The following is an 18,310-nucleotide window of genomic DNA, read 5'->3' on the forward strand; positions in this document are numbered from 1 at the left end:
GCGCGTACTACTTTCTGTGGCTCGGTAGATTGGTCGTCTCCAGCCACTCAAGACTTGGTGTCACATCACTCTCGAAACCTTGCAAAGGACAAATGTAAGACCCGTATCTGTACCATGACGAACACCTTGGGCATCACGGCTTTTTCAAGGCCTTTGGGAAGTTTTATCTGCGGCACGGAAGCCATCGAGGCGACTCCTGAATCCCAGGACATGCTGATCACACACAAGGTGCATCCTGGGAGACTTTGCTAGCCGGTTGGGGCACTGTCGACGGATGAGAAAGATGGACTTACCCTATCGGGACCGCGTAATCAGACTTGTCCGTCGCGTTCTCCGATATTCCTTCATCCTCTTCGAACAGTGCTAGAGTGGGAAAGATAGAAAAGATTTAAACGAGTTGAGGCATCGACAAAAGATTGGGGCCCGGGCTCAGGCGATCATGTGACACCGCGCTGAAATCGTGATGCGCGTACAGTGTAAAGAGACCTGGCACCAGGCGGTGCGCCCCGCTTTTTGGCGACCTGGCTGGCGCTGTCCATCAACAAAGTGGCGGGCACTTGTTGCTTTCCTCCCCCTACCGTGTGAACTCATTGATTCCCGGCGCCGCCTTTTGCTGCCATGAATGAAGCCTTCCGCTTGCTCATGTGCCTTTGAAGCAGCCCTGTCTGGCTCCGTCCCTAGAGTATGCGCTCTGCGCGCCGCCCGACCCTCGCATTGTATCGCAATGGCGGGTGGGGTGGGCGTCGTGGCCGCCGCCGCCGCCTCTCCAACTCGACCACTCGTGATTATGCCTTCATCTTCTCCCGATCTGCCGACTCTGAGCGACCTGTCCCAGAGGTTTCCTAAGAAGGGGCCTCTGCGCACCGGAAGCCGAGCCGCACCCCTCCCAGCTGATGCGCCGAGTACCTTTACGACCGCCGCCCAGCTGTGGCGCGCGACCCAGCTCGAACACGACCTGCCTGCGCCAGCGGCCCAGGGACCAGTACCAGAGACAAAGCCTCCTCCGAGGAGACGGAAAGCTGCTCCGAAAGACAAAGATGTGGCAGAAAAACCTAAGCCCCGGCGCAAGCCAAGGAAGCAAATCCCGAAGGCCGTTGTCGAACTCTCCCCCGACACATCACGAAGCGAAGCGCATGCGCCTGAACCGGTCGAGACTGCACAGCAGACACCACCTCGACCGAAAAATATCGCGGTCATAGAGATATCGTCGCCATTATCCGACAAACCTTGGAGGAAATTCATGGCTTCCAAGAGCCCAAGTGTTGGTGAGAGGTCGCCCTCCAAGGACGACTCCTCCCAACATGCGGCGTCTGACCTCTCCGAGATGACGACAAGCGAAAGTGTCAGTAAATACTTTGCATCACCCTCCAAGAAAAAGAACAAGACAAACGAGGTGCAAGAGATGGGGTCTACAGATGAGCCTCCCATAATTCTGGAATCGGCCCTAAGAAGGAGGACAGACTGGACTCCTCCGCCCGAAGACACAGTTGTCATTGCCTCCGACCCTGCTGCATTCGTCGAAGTTTTGACACAAGATCAAAATCCATACAAAGACCCGGCCAACGATATTTTTGGCTCGCTGCGCACCAATTTTGGATACCTAGAAGAGCCTGCCCTTCCTAGCGTGGAAGCTCCCGTGGATGATGCTCCGAGGCCCAAGGTTCTGGATATGATACAGATTCAGGAGGACCCGAAACAACCAGAGGAGCAATCGATGCCTCCTCCCAAAAAGAAGGCCGCTAAGAAAAAGGCGCGCACGATTACGGAATTGGCGACGGCGGCCTACGCCGCGCGAACTGACGATGAAGAGGCGGTTGCGGTGGAGAAGCCGAAACCTGACTCGCTGCTCAACTACTTCCCGGTCGATGACGAGGAGATTTGCTACAACCCCGGCCACCCTGTCGCGCAGCTCAGGAAAGGCGTAAAAGGGGCCTCAAAGACTCGCAAGAAGAAAGGGGAGCCGACGCGTCGGAATGTTCTACTATCGCCTACCTCGGCCATGCGACAGTCGACGCGGCAAGACTTTGTGTTTGGGACGTCCAGCCAGCTAGCGCGCGAGGAATCACCGACGCTAATCAGAGAGTTGCAAGTGGCGATTGCAGCGTCGAATGCTGTCGACGAGGAGCAGCCTTGCGACAGTCTGTTGATGGCGCGGACCGGCGCAAAGTCGAGGCTGTGGGCGGCGGGCGCTAGAGGTGCCGACGGCGATCTGCACGAGCCCGAGGTCATTGACCTCATCGACTCGCCCGGATTTCCAGAGGATCCTCTCGCACGATTGACTGAAAAACCTCATGGCGCAGAAGTTGTACCCCTACATGATTGTTTGTCTGAACCGCTCGTCGAACCCAGCCCGACAAAGAACCCCGCAGTGATCATCGATTTACTCGATTCGCCTTGCATACCCGTGCCACAAGGAAAAGGTCTTGCGCAATTGCCCAACGGCGCACCCACTACCTCAGCTACACCTTCTCGATTCACCGTCAACGGCCTTGCTGGGGCGATATCTTCTCCAAGCGTGGCGAAGAGAATTGACCCCCCGCCTCGCAGCCCCAGCCCGGACGAGATGCCACCACCGAGCAACCAGCAAGCCCTCGTGTCGCCGCCCAAACGGAAGGGTAAGGCGTCTGCGACCGCGGCCGCATCTACGGCCCGCCCCAAATATGAACTGTTCACGGATGCGCAGCTGTCCAAGGAGGTCAAGAATTACGGCTTCAAGGTGGTCAAGAAGCGGAGCGCCATGATCGCTCTGCTTGACCAGTGCTGGACGAGCAGGCATGGTGGCAGCGCGCTGGGGACGTCTGTCCAGTCTATGGCAATTTCTACGACGGCGTCGGCTGCAGCACCGCGTGGAAAGAAAGCAGCAGAGGTGACTGCGGCTACGACTGCGACGACCTCACCCGCTCGGCCTAGGGGCAGGCCGAGAAAGGACAAAGCTGCTGTTGAAGCAGCGGCACCATCAGAAACTACAGATGGCGCGGCGCCACAACCGGCCAAGAAAAGAGCAAGATCAAAGAAGGACACCGCCGTCACTACGTCGACCACCACGGCCGCAAGAAAAGCGGTAGAAGGAGTGGCGGTCACGCCAAAGCGTAGGAAAGCCGCCGCCTCGGACCTGCCGGCGACGGCAGTGGAGATTGCCGACTCGGACCTCGACGACCCCTTCTCGACGCCCGTCTCGGCCTCGGACCACGTCTTCTCCTCCCCTTCCGGCGTCGACATCTCCGTCAGCGAGGACGCGGCCGACATGTCGCTCGCGACGAGCAGCCCGACGAACCAGCAGGCCGCGCTGTTCGGCTTCATCACGAGGGCCGTCACCACGGCGCCGCCGACGACGGACCCGCGGAACCCGTCGTGGCACGAGAAGATGCTGCTGTACGACCCGATCATCCTCGAGGACCTCGCCGCGTGGCTGAACTCGGGCGAGCTCGACCGCGTGGGGTACGACGGGGAGGTGTCGGCGGAGGAGGTCAAGCAGTGGTGCGAGTCCAAGAGCGTGTGCTGTCTTTGGCGGATCAGTATCCACGGGAAGGAGAGGAAGAGGTTTTAGCATCTGCGATAGAACGCGTGGCGTTGTTGATGAACGATTACATGATTTGATGACAACGTTGTTTGTGTGTGTGTGTGTGCCGGATGTAGGCTTCCAGGGAGAAGGTTGGATGAATGAGGTTTCCCGGTGCTACATTTATTTCAACGGCGTCGAGTTTGGGCCAAGTCTTGAGATTGGTTTCATCAAATACATTTCCCATCTTCAACATGAAACATGACAGTGAAAGCCCGTCGTCGTCACTGAGTAAGAAAACCCCAGATTCGATGCTGGGGACGGCTATTCACGGGGCGCAATTCCGGGCAGCCCAAGCACCCGGAACGTAGCGCAGCAGCCCCCCCGCCCGCCGTGCCTCGGCTTCAGCCCTGCTTAGCGTCTTCCCCGTGCCGACTCCTCACTTTCAACACCGCGGCGTCGCATATCGGAGAGCGAGGGGAGAGTTGCCCTGATAAACGACAGCCGTGCAATGACCCCATCCAGCTGCATCCCCAGCCGATGCACAGCAGTCCTGACTAGTCTTGTGATTACACACACCCGTCAGCGCGGACTGGCTGGATTGGTTCAGTTGCGACGCATCAGCTCTGTCGTGGCCCGGACAACAACAACAACATCATCATCATCGCACACGGCATCGTGTGCAGCTACGCACTGCCACAGTGCCTTGTCTCATCGCCCGTTGACCCGGCCAACAAGGCGGTACTCAACCCGTGTGCATGTAGACAAGATGCCTCCCAAGCCGGAGCAGAAAGCGCGCAAGATCACCCACCCCAGCGCGAGCATCGTCGTCCTCTCCCCCACAAACCAGGTCCTCCTCCTCCACCGCGTCCGCCACTCCCGCTCCTTCCCCTCCGCCCACGTCTTCCCCGGCGGCAACTTGTCCCCCTTCCACGAAGGGGACGTCCCCGGACCGGACGACCCCCAGCGGCATGTCGACTCGCTGGCCTACCGCCTGGCCGCCATCCGCGAGACCTTTGAGGAGAGCGGCATCCTGCTCGCCAAGCCGATCGCTGCTGCTGGCAAGGACGAGGCCCTGCTAGACGTGCCGGAGCAGGAGCGCCAGCGGGGGCGCGCGGCCGTGCACGCCGAGACGCTGCGCTTCGAGGAGTGGGTGCGCGGCGTGGGCGGCGCGCCGGATGTGGACGGGCTGGTGCCCTTTACGCGGTGGGTCACGCCGACCAACATGCCCAAGCGGTTCACGACGCAGATGTACCTGTACCTCATGCCTCTGTCTGCGACCACCTCGGTAGGCACTGGCGGCGGCGAGGAGGTGGTCCAGCACGTCCCTTCTTCCGACGGGGGGCTGGAGCACACCGCCGCGGAATTCGAGGACGCGGCGGCGTGGCTCGGCCGGGCGCGGCGGAACGAGATCATCGTCTTCCCGCCGCAGATGTATCTGCTGTCTCTCGTCGCGAGGTTTACCTCCTCAACGGCGACGGACTATGCGGCGCAGCGGGAGAAGCTGCTCGCGTTCGTCACGCGGCCCGACCCGGCGACGGGCAAGTTCGACGCCAGCGGAAAGACCGGGAAGATCCCGTGGGGCGAGAAGGTGATGAGCCCGCGGATGCTGTTCACCATGCGCGACGGCAGGCAGGCGCTGGCTGTCGACGGTCCCGGGCCGGAGCTCAAGAGCAGCGGGAGGGGAGGCGACGGGAGCAGGATCGTGCTCGTGCGGTTCAAGAAGGAAGGGCCGCGGGATGTGGAGATCAGGGGCAGGGCGGAGGTGATGGAGGCTTATAGGGCTGAGCAGGCGGAGGAGGAAGGGGAGAAGGGGGCGAAGCTCTAGGATAGAATGGTGGTTGGGGGGATGTGCTGGGATTAAAGATGCATGGCGTTCAAGTATAACACATGTTTCGAACTGATGTATATCTTATCCAGTACTACTTGGCTCCTGGCATATCAGGGCATTGGAAGTTTGCAGCAACAGCTTCGCTGAACCGATACACTCGCTCGATGCAAGTTTGCGACATTGGAGAGGTTGGATAGTCCCAGAGGCAAATAAACCTGCTTCAATATTTCACATCAGGCCTAATTTATATATCTGGAACAAGTCATGGGTGAGACTGAGGGACAGGATGAGGAATAGAATGGTCATGATTTGTATGGGGGAGCTGTGGTCGAGTGTTGATTGACAAAACGAGTCTCGACCCTGTTCAACTATCAATCACTCCTTACCACCCAGCCAAATCAAGACATATGATGTATTGCCAAGTCACAGCCGTGATATCTAAGACGCCTAGATGCTATTCGCCATGGAACTCATATCTCGTCATAGCCCAAATGCAAAAGATAGTCCAAGCCACCACCATACTTTCTCTGGAAAAGACCCATATGATACAACAAAAGTAAGTATGTACTCTCTCATCGCCTAAAAGCCAGTTCTATGCATCTTTATCTTCTTCTTCTTCTTGTTCTTCTTCCTCCCCCACGGGAGGCTGCCTCGCGACATCCCTCTTCTTGCGCTTCCAGTTGGCGCTGCAGTTGCCGGGCACGTACTTGGCGACGTCCATGTTGAGCGTCATCTTCATCTCGGGGCAGTACTTCCAGATGTGGGCGCGCTTCTCGGGCGAGCCCCAGATGGGCCCGTGCAGCGTGTTGCCCGACGCGCCGGTGTGGTAGCCCATGGGCTCGTAGAACCCCTCGCGCCACGAGTCGATCCCCTCGACGAGCTGGCCCTCGGCCGCCAGCTTGAGCGAGGTGCCCTTGCCGTGCGCGATCTCGACGGGCTTGCCGCTGTACCCTTCGCCCGAGAAGCCGAGCGAGATCTCCGAGTCGGCGACGACGGCGTCGGGCCGGTGGCTCAGGCGCTCCGACAGCCAGACGTCCTCGGGCTCCGAGTGCGGGGTGCGGACCTGCTCGCGCAGGACCTCGACGATGGCGCTCACGCGCCGGATGGACAGGCCGCCGTTGCCGCCCCAGTAGCGGTTGGGGCCCCAGGGCGCGCCGATCCAGTGGTAGTGCAGGTAGTCGTCGATGGTGTTCATCGAGTTGGCGCACAGCATGCTGTCGGTCTGGAAGACGAGCAGCCACTCGGCCGGCTGGAGGGTGTACTCGTACAGCCAGCGGGTCGTGAGGAAGGACGAGATGTCCTCCTGGTCCTTGATGGTGACGTTGTTGGGGATGTAGGTCAGGTCGAGCTTGCCGGCCTTGACGTGCTCGCGGATGGCGGCGGAGCGGCTGATGAACTCGACCGACTCGTTGGAGCCCATGAAGCGGAAGCGCCAGTCGGGCGGGACGACGCTGATGAAGTGCAGCATCAGGGGCGCCAGGATGGGGTTGGCCCGGTTCTCGATGAGCAGGGCCACCTTGGACTCGTTGTAGACGACGCCCTGCTGCCAGTTGACGGCGCCATTGCCGCCTCCGGAGGACCCGATCTTGGGGTAGCTAAAGGACCTGTGGATAGGGAATGAGGCCAGGAGAGATAATGAGAGGATACTATGATTTCGGTCATGTTAATCCCGACTCCACGGGCCGGTCAGCTCGTGTTATCTTACATGAAAAGCGCAAAGGCGCCGACGATGCGCATGCGCCGGGTCGTCCGGGACCATATTGAGGAGGCGAGGTCCCTACTCCGGTCCCAGGCGCCGGCGAACTTGAGCATCATTGGGACCTGCTCGAAGTTAGAGACATTTAGCGGCTTGGACAAAAGAGACTGGCACGAGACCAGCCAAAAAGCAAGACTGGTACTTACCGTCATTTCTTTTTACCCTTCTCAGCCGTCCTCCCTCCACGTGCGCTTATCCGATGACCGTTATCATTCACTGACGTTGTAGAGTGTGCGTGCCGAGTTGTGTGGCTTGCAGTAGAGCGGGCCGGACCGCCTTCACCACTTGCGGACCGGTGGGAGGTCAAGGGTTTGGCTACCTACTGTAGCTAGAGAACGAAGCGCATGGTCTAAACTTTTGAAAAAGGTATGGAAATCAAGAAACCGTCTGGCGGCGCATGCCGTCAAAAGAGAAGCATCGAAGCTGACAGGAAAGATGTGGGACCGGACATGGGGGGGAAGAGGGCGGGATGAGCGCATGGAGGAGTTCTTCAGGAAGCTCGCTCACTCAGCACAGGAAACCCGGCAAGCCACGCTGGGCATCCATCCCCATCCGACAATCCTTGTCATCCAGCCCACCACACCATCACTCATTTCGACGTACGTTTCGCCTGTTTGGTAAAGGGGGGGCGCAAGCTCGAGCCAAGCAGCCCTTCTGGAGCCCACTTGTGACACGAGCAGGATGAGGAGGAGGAGCGGGACGACATTGGGGGCTAGGCAAAAACAAGTACAAGTACAAGATAGGTAGGGTAGATCACCGTCCAGTGAGTGCCGCACTTCCCGGTCAGGAACAGAAACATTAGCTGGGCGACACGCATGTTTTGGCGACATGCGAAGTGGGACACGACTCGCCCTAAAGAATAAGAATAAGGATAAGAAGGTGGCCTCTCGCTTGCTTGCTAGAGGACCCCTAAAACAAAAGGGCAAGCTAACAAGACGACCGGATCGTCGACTTCGGGTCCAAGTGCGCAGGCATACGTAACGTACGACGACGACGACGACTGGGCTGGGGCCGGTCTTGGCAAAGACGCACCGCATCGCCTCACATCGGGGAATCTCAATTCACCAGTAGGAAAATCCGTGACGCTTCTTGCTTATGTTCGTGTTACCCTCCCCCGTGAAGGGATTGGCAACCTGGTAAAAACGCACCTGTTCCGTACTGCAAATCCGCCCATCATCCATCCATCTCCGGACCTCGCGGGATTTTGCTGAGTTGGTGCGGCGGGGGCTTGGCGGGACAGCAAGACGAAGAAAAAGGGGCCTTGCTTCGTACCTAGTCCTCAAAAGGCATGCTCTCCTCGTCACGATGGCCTGTTTCGTCCGGTCCAGGGCAGAGACACGTTTGGTTCTACAGGACGTCGGGATCTGCTTCAGTTTGTCTGAGAGCGTGAGGGTGGTACGCGTCCCTTGTCTCTGTCTGTTTCCCCTCTGGTGCCAGGCAATGCACCTCTGCTGCACTCTGCCGAAACAGCTCTCTGGCACACATCCTTTCTGGAAAAAGACAGCAGTCTGGCAACGTTTTGATTGTGTGGGTTCGTTTTGGCTAGACCCCATGCGGGATGATGAGCGTTGACACCAGAGAGCAGAGCGCTAAAATCTGACTTGCGACTCTCTCACTGGGTGCGGAAAATTGGATGGCATTCATTTTATCTCACACAGTCGCCTCGTATTTGAACCAGGCCTTGCAGACACCCGCAGACCCCATCTCCACTCTCCTTGAAGACTGCTGGGCTGATATCACTCAGCCCCCTGATGACGGCGCGATCGGATGCTGGGTCTGCTGCTACCTACCGAATCCCCCTTTCTCTTCCCCAACCCAACCAAGAGAAGACATAAGAATAAGTCTAATCATAATCCCAGCCTCTTGCGGAGATGTATGTACACTTCTGTGGATCCAAACGAGATACAGCATGACCGACTGATTGGTTATTTGCAGCGAATTTGCTCTGGGGTCCAAAAACTACGCTTTGCCAGACTCGGGTGACGGATGTCTCTTTTCTTTAAGCTGCTGCCTGACGTTTAATTTGACCACTTCAGCTCTCAACGGCATCACGAGTCTCGGAGTCCATACGAGAGAGAGAGAGAAGACAGCGATCCAATTTTTGTTTTTGCTCCACGGCCTTGCTTTGAATATCTCTCGTGTTCGCTACCAAGCGCCGGCCTGGGTTCGGGAGATGTGCGCCTAGGGCGAGCTCCGCGCTCCGCTGCGTCCCTCGGGAGCTTCAACAGTGTAGCAACAGCGTATCGGTCCGGCTGCTGGGCGCCGGCTCCTCTGCTGATCTGGGATTTGACTCCTAGTACACAGAGTCTGAGAGCTTGGACCTGTCTATCTTGTCTGTTCGTTTCTCTTAATTTGTGCGCCACCTCCGTCACCAAGTCTCTGTCCGAGTCGCATACGGCGCCTTCGCAAACTCGAGCGAGATGGCTGTAGGCGCCTCGAACCTCGGGCGCTTCCTCAACATCACCAAGACCAAGATCATACTAGGCCTCACCTTGATACTCGTGTGAGTATATCCCACCCCCACCCGTCCATTCGAGATCCGACGACATCCGGGGTCGGGAGGCCTCATTGTCCTGACTGACACCGCTCTACGGCGACCGCAGCTGGTCCGTCGCCCTCCTGGTGCCGCACCTGCCGCCCGCCGTCCATGACACCATCCGCTCCAAGTTCGAGGCCGCGCGCCAGCGCATACCCGCCCTGGGCGTGAGCTGGCACCCGGCCCCGGAGGCCGAGCGGCCCGCCGTCGTCCAGCCCAAGGTCGCCCTGCTCGTCGAGTCGCGGCCCATCCCGCACCTCGTCCCGCAGATGCTGCACATGCTCGCCGTCGTCCCGCCGGACTGGGGCATGGTCTTTGTCGGCTCCGAGGAGAGCGTCATCAGCGTCGGCCGCAGCTACGCCATCAAGTACTGGCAGGTCGCCGGCCGGCTGACGCTGCTGATGCTGCCCGGCCCCGAGATCGGCTCCAAGGAGATGGTCTCGCGGCTCATGACCAACATCTCGTTCTACGACGATTACTTGCCGGGCGTCGAGTACATCCTCAAGTTTGAGAGTGATAGTATCTTGTGCGCCAACTCGGAGAAGGGCCTGAATGATTGGCTCGAGTGGAGTTGGGCTGGTGCTCCTCGGTATGTTTGGTTTTCCTCGAGTCGATGCTATATGTACCACACATCCTTGGGGGGTAGTGGCGGTTCGATGTTTGTCACAGCGGGCGAAAAGGTTTAAGACGGTTGACTAATTGTGCACGCAAATCAGCACCCCAGACGACCACTTCTCCGGCAACGGCGGCCTCTCCTTCCGCAAGGTCGCCGCCATCCGCCGCGTCCTCAAGTTCCAGCGCCGCCACGACGACACCGAGCCCGAGGACGAGTGGTTCGGCAAGCGCCTCTCCATCATGCCCGGCGAGAAGGTCGCCTCCGGCACCAACGGCGCCCTCGCCGTCGAGGACGTCTACATCGAGAGCCCCATGGGCTTCCACATCCGCGAAGGCGGCGCCCAGCTGCACGACGACGTCTGGGCCGACCCCGTGCAGCGCAAGAAGATCCTCGACTACTGCCCCGAGCTGAGCATCATCATGGACATGAAGCTCGAGAGGGAGCGCTGCGAGGACGACGACAAGCATGGGCATCTGACGGGGGAGAAGCCTCCTAAAGAGGGTGAAGAGGAGGAGAAGAAGAAGAGCGAATGACGACATATCGCTCGTGGAGTCAAGAAGCTGGACAACGCGCAGGTTCAGATACTAGAGTGCTGATGATCATATTGGAAATACTGGTATATGCATGAGAACAACAGAGTGACGCCCAAACCCTCTTAGCAAGGGCTGGCTCACCAATTGGTTCATGAAGTGGTTCACGTGGTGTTGCACCAAGCGTTGGACACATCTAATTCAGCTACTCCCTGTTACCAGTGCGCCCGTTGGATGTAGCTAGTGGAGCACTCATTCGGGGAAAACAGGGCCTGATGGCCGGATCGACATTGAACTAAAGAAGCCATATGGCCGTAGCAGTCAAATAGAGATAGCTACAGGATAAGAACCCGAGCCCCGGCCTTCTTGCATATATCCAAACAGCAAGCCAGGCAAGCTTTGTCACGAAGGACAACTGCCTGGTCCTCTTCGTATCGAGACAGGGCAAGGAACCTGAGGTCTGCGTCGCCGTCTACAGCAACAATGCTGATCCCTGACTTTTTGTTGCACGGGATAAGAGGCCCGCTGTAACTCAGTCGTTCCAAGGGAAGCTCCAACTCCAGATCTGCATTAGGGCTATGCGGGCAACCCCTAACCAGAAGCGCACTGCTTAGGTTCGGGATGATACGACAAACCCCAAGGCCCTTACCATTACACGTGGGGTCCCCCGTAACTTCTAAGCCAATGTCCAGTCTACCTCCGTCCATGATAGAGAGCATCCATTGCCACTTCATGTTCGGAAATAGATTGCACGGCTTCTTGACCTTGCCGAGAATGTTGCGTTGGGACCCACTCTCCGTTGCACCGGACGAGGTGACCCTAGTGAACGTCTCGCCATTGTGTCTGATGAACCCCGGATACCATGAGACTGATGCAAAGCCCTGCTTGCTGGATGAAAGAGTTTCGAAAATGGCCGGCCATACAGCCTGTCCCTTGGTGCTGCTTACGGCCCAGTCCCGTAAAATATCCTCACCATTATCATGCCCCAGGAGTTCCAAACAATGCCCAAGCACAAACTTCAACCCAATATGACTGGGTGGCTTCCCTTCTAGATATTGACCAAGCTTGTTGTGGAAAAAGTGTTGGCCTTCCACATCCACCCATCCATGGCGTGGTCGAACCGAGACCCTTAAGTGCTCAGGTTCATTGACCAGTGATAAGGCTAGCACGTCTGCAACGACGTAGCCGAGTCCGCTAAAGAATGAATGTTTGAGGCAAGGTGTAAACCCTACATCGTCCCGTTTACCAGCACATGTTTCGCACTGGCAATTTTCGGTGAAAAGCGCGACATGGTGGAGACCGGATATGCTTTGCCCGGAATTGCTGACTTCGGGAGGCAAGTCGTGGCCAAAAAGAAGCTTGTAAATCCTCAAGATGGTCTCGTAGCTCCGAAATGGAGAAAATCCCAGCTTCTCTTTCAGACTGAACGCGGACCCAGATATGTCCGGAAGCGACCCATTGGCAGTACCTTCCGGCGGCCAGTGATCTCCAGAATATGACCGACGTAAAATCGCCACCATTGCCTGGCATAGAGCCGGTGGCATGGCCTGTTGAAATGCCTCTTTGGCCAGACCGGAAGTAAATCGATGATCATGCAAGAGCCCCTGCCCATACGTCCGGAGGTCAACCATCCCAGCGTACGGTTGGCCCTCCCCTGGAACGAGTAGTTCGGCAGGGCTGTGGATAGAGGAATGTATGGTGATGGAGAGTCCATCACAGCCCCGTTGGAGATGATGACGGTAACCCTAGAGTCAGGGTGTTCGAGGAGTGTGCCGCCGTTTGCCTTACACCGGATTGTTGGTGGCTGCCCTAGGCTCCATTTCACGAATCCGATAATCCACGGGGCACCGGTCCCCGCTGTCAGCGTGATTCCCATGACATCAGCTCCCCCAACTCGACCAAGGTGACGAAGTGCGTCAACCAGACTAACCATTGCATCACTGCTTGGTATAGGCCTCGGTGAAGCTAACCTACTGAACACATTGGGGTCACTCGTAGATGGATGTTTGGCTAAGAGTAATCGCCACCCCTCAACATCATCCGCAAAGCCTGCGAGATGACACCTAGACTCGAGGCTGGTGAGAAGGTGTGTGATCTGTCGGGCTGTTGGGAGGAGCGTCTTGTCATTGGCGGTACTAGCTAGCAGCGCTTGCAAGGTCTGAGCAGCACGATAAAGATCCCTATGCGTTACAAGAGCGGCTGCTAGACCGAGAAACTGCAGTCCGGCAATATTCTGACCGAAGTATGAGATACAGTCATTCTTACTCCATCCGACGGTAGACTTGACAAATGACAGCATTCTAGGCTCCGGCGCGGGTAGGACAGAGTGCTCGATCTTTCGGAGTGTGGCTGGGCACATGGCAAGCGTATTGCCGAACTGCTCACAGGCCAGAATCGCCAGCGGCTGCACATTATCGGTTGTTGCAGCATGCAATGCTCCCTTCGACACCCCGATCAAGGAGTTGGATGTCTGGTCGAGGTTCCAGGTCGTCTGGAGTGCCATGATTTACGCACAGCGATGGTACGGGTTTGCGATACGTTATAACGTGAGCACTGTGGGAATGAACTCTTTGAAGATATCTGACAGTTTCGCCGATCGTGCGTTCTGATCACTAGTAGGAAAGGGATACTTTGAAAGAACAGGTGCTTTTGGTTCCATGTGCATCGATTTGGTTGTGCAGTCTTCGGTTGGGCTTCCGGTTCAGGCCCAGGGCGTATATGCCTCATAAATCACGAGATATCTGCCTTGTATCAGACCAATCACGACCACGCAACATCAACCCCTCACCTCTCCGGGACACGCGTGCTGGGCTGCTGCAAGGCTACGACTGGATTAAAGCGAGTTTTGCATCACGTGGAGACATCACTTGGAGCCTGGGAGAAGTCAAAACACATGTTAACACCGTCACCAGATAGAACAAACCTACTTATGCCTTTCACAAGCACAGTATAGGTTGAAAATAAGGGGGAATTTCCCGACCCAGGATATGGCGAGTGTCGCGCCTAGACGCGTAGAAGCCCTGGAGCGAGTTATCCCTGGACGAATCCTGACCGTGCCCGCAAAGGCACCAAACAGTCAACGCGCATGCATGAAGTGCATGCCTGTCCTGACTGTGACTGTCTTTGACAAGACAGTAATCGGACTAGCCGCCAGACGCAAACCCGGCCCCAAGTTGACAGTAGTGTAGAATAGCACATTGCTCGTGAGCTAGCAGCATGATAGAGACAGTTCTATAACTGCATGTGCTATCTGTTGGAGACGCCAGTTCAACTTGGACTTCCCAGTTCCGTTTGAGTAAATCCGAACGGTGTTTTCTTTGTGGTTGCCTGCATTATGATGCTGCTCGGAAGTGTTCAACCTTTCGCGTAATCTCCAGACAAACACTCTCTAATTCTAAAGATATCATATCCCAGAACTCTTGATTCTCTTCATATGTATGTGAGCGATCTTGGTAGCACCTTTCTGGTGTGGACGTCGGGCAAAGAGTGCAAGACTACTTAAAGTATGCTCTAGACTCACATGCTTTAAGGAACAGCTGGATGTGGAGGTACAAAATAGTTGCCCAATGTCTCCCACGCCAATGGATTGGTAACCAGTAAATATTTTAGGTTTCGATCCTAGTGCACTCTCCCCCCGAAACTAGCTCGATCTCCGCCGATGGCGGCTGAATCATGACGTACAACAGATCGGGCGACTCAGCTCAGCTCCCGACAAAGCAAACATGTCCATGACGGCACCTCGCCGCGTCTTAAAACTCCTACGCCTCGCGCTTCGCGGTTTCGCACCTGGCTTTCCTAGATAGTTTGCTCTCAATTGACTGAAATCCCGTTTCATGCACACCGCTCGTCGCGTTCTGCTCTCGCATCGTCGTGATCCTTTGCCCTTCGCACAATTCAATCGGTGTTCTCTGCTTCACACCCGCAACACAGTCGTGACCATGCCCGCCGCGCGAGCAGCGAAGCGCAAGGCGCCAGCCCCCTCCGCCGCAGCGGCCCTCCGCGGCTCCAAGCGCTTCCGCTCCAGCGTGTCTACCTCGCCGGAGCGCGTGCTCTCCAAAGCTTCCTCGTCGACCGACCCTCTCCGACAACCGCACCCCTTCTGGCAGCAGTCCGAGGAGGCGGGTGTCGTCTTGCGCAAATACTACCCCCACGAGATGAGCAATGCCCGCGCCAAGGCATATCAGGAGGGCAAACTCCCCCGGCCCATGGAGCTGCTCAACGACGCCCTCGACGAGACTTTCCAGCAGCGCCAGGAGATCAAGGTCAAGGGTGCCGTGGTCCACTGGTTCAAGAACGACCTACGCACGGCAGACAATCGTGCCCTGCGCGCCGCGAGCGAGGCGGCTTCGAAAGCAGGCGTGCCGCTCGTGACTATGTACCTCGTCAGCCCGGAGGACTTCGAAGCGCACCTCACCTCTCCCGTGCGAGTCGACTTCACCATCCGAAACTTGAAGGTATTGAAGGAAGAGCTGGCCAAGTTGGATATACCGCTGTACGTCGAGACTGTAGAGAAGCGCAAGGACATTCCGGGCAGGATACAGGAGCTACTTGAAGAATGGGATGCAAGCCATCTCTACACCAACATGGAATACGAAGTCGACGAGCTACGCAGAGAAGCAAAGCTAGTCAGAGCACTAGCAGAAAAGGATATCAGCATGGATGTCATGCACGACACCGTCGTCGTCCCTCCCGGCACCCTCACCACCGGCGCGGGCAACCAGTATGCTGTCTACACACCCTGGTACCGCGCCTGGGTCGCCCACGTCCACGCCCACCCGCACCTCCTCGAGCTCTTCGACCCGCCGGCCAAGAACCACGTCAGCGCACGCACAAAGTTCAAGGACCTCTTCGCCTCCCGCGTCCCCGACGCCCCGGCCAACAAGCGCATCACCAAAGACGAAGCCGAACGCTTCCGCGCCCTCTGGCCGGCAGGCGAGCACGAGGCCGCGAAGCGCCTCGAGATGTTCTGCGAGGAGAAGGTCGGCAAGTACACGGCGGCGCGCAACCTTCCCGCCGAGACGGGCACCTCATCCCTATCGGCGCACTTCTCGGCCGGCACGCTGAGCACGCGCACGGCGATCCGCATGGCGCGCGACCGCAACAAGACCAAGAAGCTCAACGCCGGCAACGAGAGCATCCAGCGCTGGATCAGCGAGATCGCCTGGCGCGACTTCTACAAGCACGTCCTCGCGCGCTGGCCCTACGTCTGCATGAACAAGCCCTTCAAGCCCGAGTACGCCAACATCAGCTGGTCGTACGACGCGGCGCACTTCGCGGCCTGGTGCGAGGGCCGCACGGGCTTCCCCATCGTCGACGCCGCGATGCGCCAGCTCAACCACGTCGGGTGGATGCACAACCGGTGCCGCATGATCGTCGCGTCCTTCCTGGCCAAGGATCTGCTGATCGACTGGCGCATGGGCGAGAAGTACTTTATGGGGCACCTCATCGACGGCGACTTTGCCAGCAACAACGGCGGGTGGGGGTTCGCGGCCTCGGTGGGCGTCGACCCGCAGCCGTACTTCCGCATCTTCAACCCGTTGCTGCAGAGTGAGAAGTTTGACCCGGACGGGGAGTACATCCGCAAGTGGGTGCCCGAGCTGAAGGGCGTCAAGGGGGACGCGGTGCACGAGCCGTACGGACGCGGAGCGGGACCAGAGGCTAAGAAGAAGGGGTATCCGGAGCCGATCGTGGAGCACAAGGGGGCCAGGGAGAGGGCTCTTGCGGCGTACAAGAAGGGAATCAGTAGTGATTTGTAATTGGCGTTTGGTATCTGGGGGTGATGGTGATGAGCAGCATTTAGAATAACTCGAGAGCTGCGTGTGTACTGATCGTCATTCACTGTCAAGTAGTAATGTAGATTGTTACCCCGTAAGTCTATTCGATAAGTCTACGCTTAGTACAAAATCCCTTTGGTTTTGGGTTTCAAAAGCTGGTAGCCAGTAATATACCACTGAGCAGGCCAGAAACTCATCAAACCATGGGCCTGACCAGCATCTACCTCAGCATAGTGATATGCCATCGTATTGACTCCCGATCCTCAAGAGCCTATCGTGGACAGCATTCGACTTGAATAGCTATGGTAATAAACCTCTCTAAAGACCAACTTTGGAAGGATCCATCAAAGGGTGTTTCTTCCTAAAGTGCCGTCGAACGTTGTCTTTCCTGCCTCGATTGCCAGTTTTTCCACAGCCCTTGATGGGGCAGGTCCAGTATTCGTCGACCAGTCGGTGCTGAGTCTTGAGATGACGGTCCCGGTTGCTAGAAGTAGCGAAACTCTTGTTGCAGATCCCACACCAGGCCCTGGAGGTGCCACCGTCCGATGAGGGGGTGGGACCTTCCTTTGAAGTCGGTTGAGATATTTGCTGTTGGTCATCCAAAGAAAGAACAACTTCTGGAGAAGAAATAGAGGGTTGTTCCTGGGAAAGATGCTGGGTATACGGTAAGAAGTCACCAAACGACTGCCAAGGAATCCAAGCGTCGCCGGCATTCGGAAGAGGTGGGTAAGGCGTGGTGTAGCTGAGGGTAGGGCTGGTGCCCAAATCATTGACTGGCAGAGCATCAAAGGAGAGTCCTTGATCCGGATAGAAGCTTTCAGCGCACTCGTTCTCTGACAAGAGTGAAGACCCGGTAAGAGGCGCGAAGCTGTCGAACTTAATGAGAAGTTCATTGCTGCCACAGCCACTAAGACCGGCGTCCCCAAAGTACTCTAACGGGAGCGCTGAAGGATCATAGCAACCATAGCCGGGGTAAAAGGTTTCTTGACCAAATGCTCTGCGATGACAATGTAGCTCGTTGTTTGACAGATGTAAAGAAAAATGGATCTCCGATGTCACACACCGGAGGCCCGGCTTGATTAGATCAGGCGATGTTGCTGAATGAATCAGCAGTCCTGGGTTACCTGAAGCCGACACACCCAGGACTGTTTGAAAGAGGTGACATGGACAGGAGTCAGATCAGGGAAACTGGGCTGAACACCCAGGCGATATATACTGAAATATGACTTGCCTATTTTAACTTTGAGGAGCATTTACGACATTTCAGTCTCAAAGAGTAAAATTAAAGTTTGCGCTAAAGCATGTTGTAGCCTTAATATGTATTCGAAGCAGTGTTCGGGTTGATTCGGGTTGTGATGTGACTGGCTCTGAACCCGCCAGGAAGACAGAACAGAGCAAGGCCGAGAACCTAAGAGTAGCGACCTGAGGCCTCCCGTGCCGGTGGGCGGCACGTTCCGCAAGTAAGGCTGGCCATACATCCTCATTTTTGACCAATGCGAAGGGAAAGAGCGAGATGAGGGCCTCGAATCAACCAACCATGATAAGCACCCACAGCGGCTGGAGAGGCATCCATCATGGAACTCATCGTGTGGGGCTCGTCTGCAGCCTCAAAATCGACCAATCGGCAGCAAAGTGCACTACTCGCGCCTCAAAATGAGCCAGCCAGAGACGACTCTGAGAGAAATGTGCTTCTGCAAGCTCTAGCCGTGCCCACTCTGGGACAGCTCTCGAGCTTTCAACAAGAGAGACGTCGATCAGATGAGACACT

General features: G+C 57.0%; 7 protein-coding genes across 7 annotated transcripts; 4 read left to right on the plus strand and 3 right to left on the minus strand.

The window, feature by feature from the left end:
• Positions 1–787: 787 nt before the first annotated feature.
• On the plus strand, positions 788–3,547 carry E0L32_003969 (uncharacterized protein; the record flags this gene model as incomplete). The annotated part of the gene is made up of 1 exon (XM_031138327.1): positions 788–3,547. One exon carries the CDS (start codon positions 788–790, stop codon positions 3,545–3,547), a length of 2,760 nt encoding a protein of 919 aa, XP_030998031.1.
• A 721-nt stretch (positions 3,548–4,268) lies between these two features.
• E0L32_003970 (uncharacterized protein) lies at positions 4,269–5,327 on the plus strand (the record flags this gene model as incomplete). Its single annotated transcript, XM_031138328.1, has 1 exon — positions 4,269–5,327. The coding sequence occupies one exon, from the start codon at positions 4,269–4,271 to the stop codon at positions 5,325–5,327; it is 1,059 nt and encodes a 352-aa protein (XP_030998032.1).
• Positions 5,328–5,922: 595 nt separating this feature from the next.
• Positions 5,923–7,142, minus strand: E0L32_003971 (uncharacterized protein; the record flags this gene model as incomplete). The annotated part of the gene is made up of 2 exons (XM_031138329.1): positions 5,923–6,976; positions 7,036–7,142. The coding sequence occupies 2 exons, from the start codon at positions 7,140–7,142 to the stop codon at positions 5,923–5,925; spliced, it is 1,161 nt and encodes a 386-aa protein (XP_030998033.1).
• Positions 7,143–9,506: 2,364 nt separating this feature from the next.
• On the plus strand, positions 9,507–10,771 carry E0L32_003972 (uncharacterized protein; the record flags this gene model as incomplete). The annotated part of the gene is made up of 3 exons (XM_031138330.1): positions 9,507–9,589; positions 9,690–10,211; positions 10,339–10,771. The coding sequence occupies 3 exons, from the start codon at positions 9,507–9,509 to the stop codon at positions 10,769–10,771; spliced, it is 1,038 nt and encodes a 345-aa protein (XP_030998034.1).
• A 1,414-nt stretch (positions 10,772–12,185) lies between these two features.
• On the minus strand, positions 12,186–13,271 carry E0L32_003973 (uncharacterized protein; the record flags this gene model as incomplete). The annotated part of the gene is made up of 1 exon (XM_031138331.1): positions 12,186–13,271. One exon carries the CDS (start codon positions 13,269–13,271, stop codon positions 12,186–12,188), a length of 1,086 nt encoding a protein of 361 aa, XP_030998035.1.
• A 1,435-nt stretch (positions 13,272–14,706) lies between these two features.
• On the plus strand, positions 14,707–16,524 carry E0L32_003974 (uncharacterized protein; the record flags this gene model as incomplete). Its single annotated transcript, XM_031138332.1, has 1 exon — positions 14,707–16,524. One exon carries the CDS (start codon positions 14,707–14,709, stop codon positions 16,522–16,524), a length of 1,818 nt encoding a protein of 605 aa, XP_030998036.1.
• A 336-nt stretch (positions 16,525–16,860) lies between these two features.
• Positions 16,861–18,115, minus strand: E0L32_003975 (uncharacterized protein; the record flags this gene model as incomplete). Its single annotated transcript, XM_031138333.1, has 3 exons — positions 16,861–17,539; positions 17,606–17,639; positions 18,079–18,115. The coding sequence occupies 3 exons, from the start codon at positions 18,113–18,115 to the stop codon at positions 16,861–16,863; spliced, it is 750 nt and encodes a 249-aa protein (XP_030998037.1).
• Between the last annotated feature and the right edge of the window lie 195 nt (positions 18,116–18,310).

The sequence above is a fragment of the Thyridium curvatum genome, assembly GCF_004353045.1.
Source record: "Thyridium curvatum strain D216 chromosome Unknown NODE_18_length_519074_cov_76.432364, whole genome shotgun sequence".
In the NCBI taxonomy this organism is placed as follows: domain Eukaryota; kingdom Fungi; phylum Ascomycota; class Sordariomycetes; order Thyridiales; family Thyridiaceae; genus Thyridium; species Thyridium curvatum.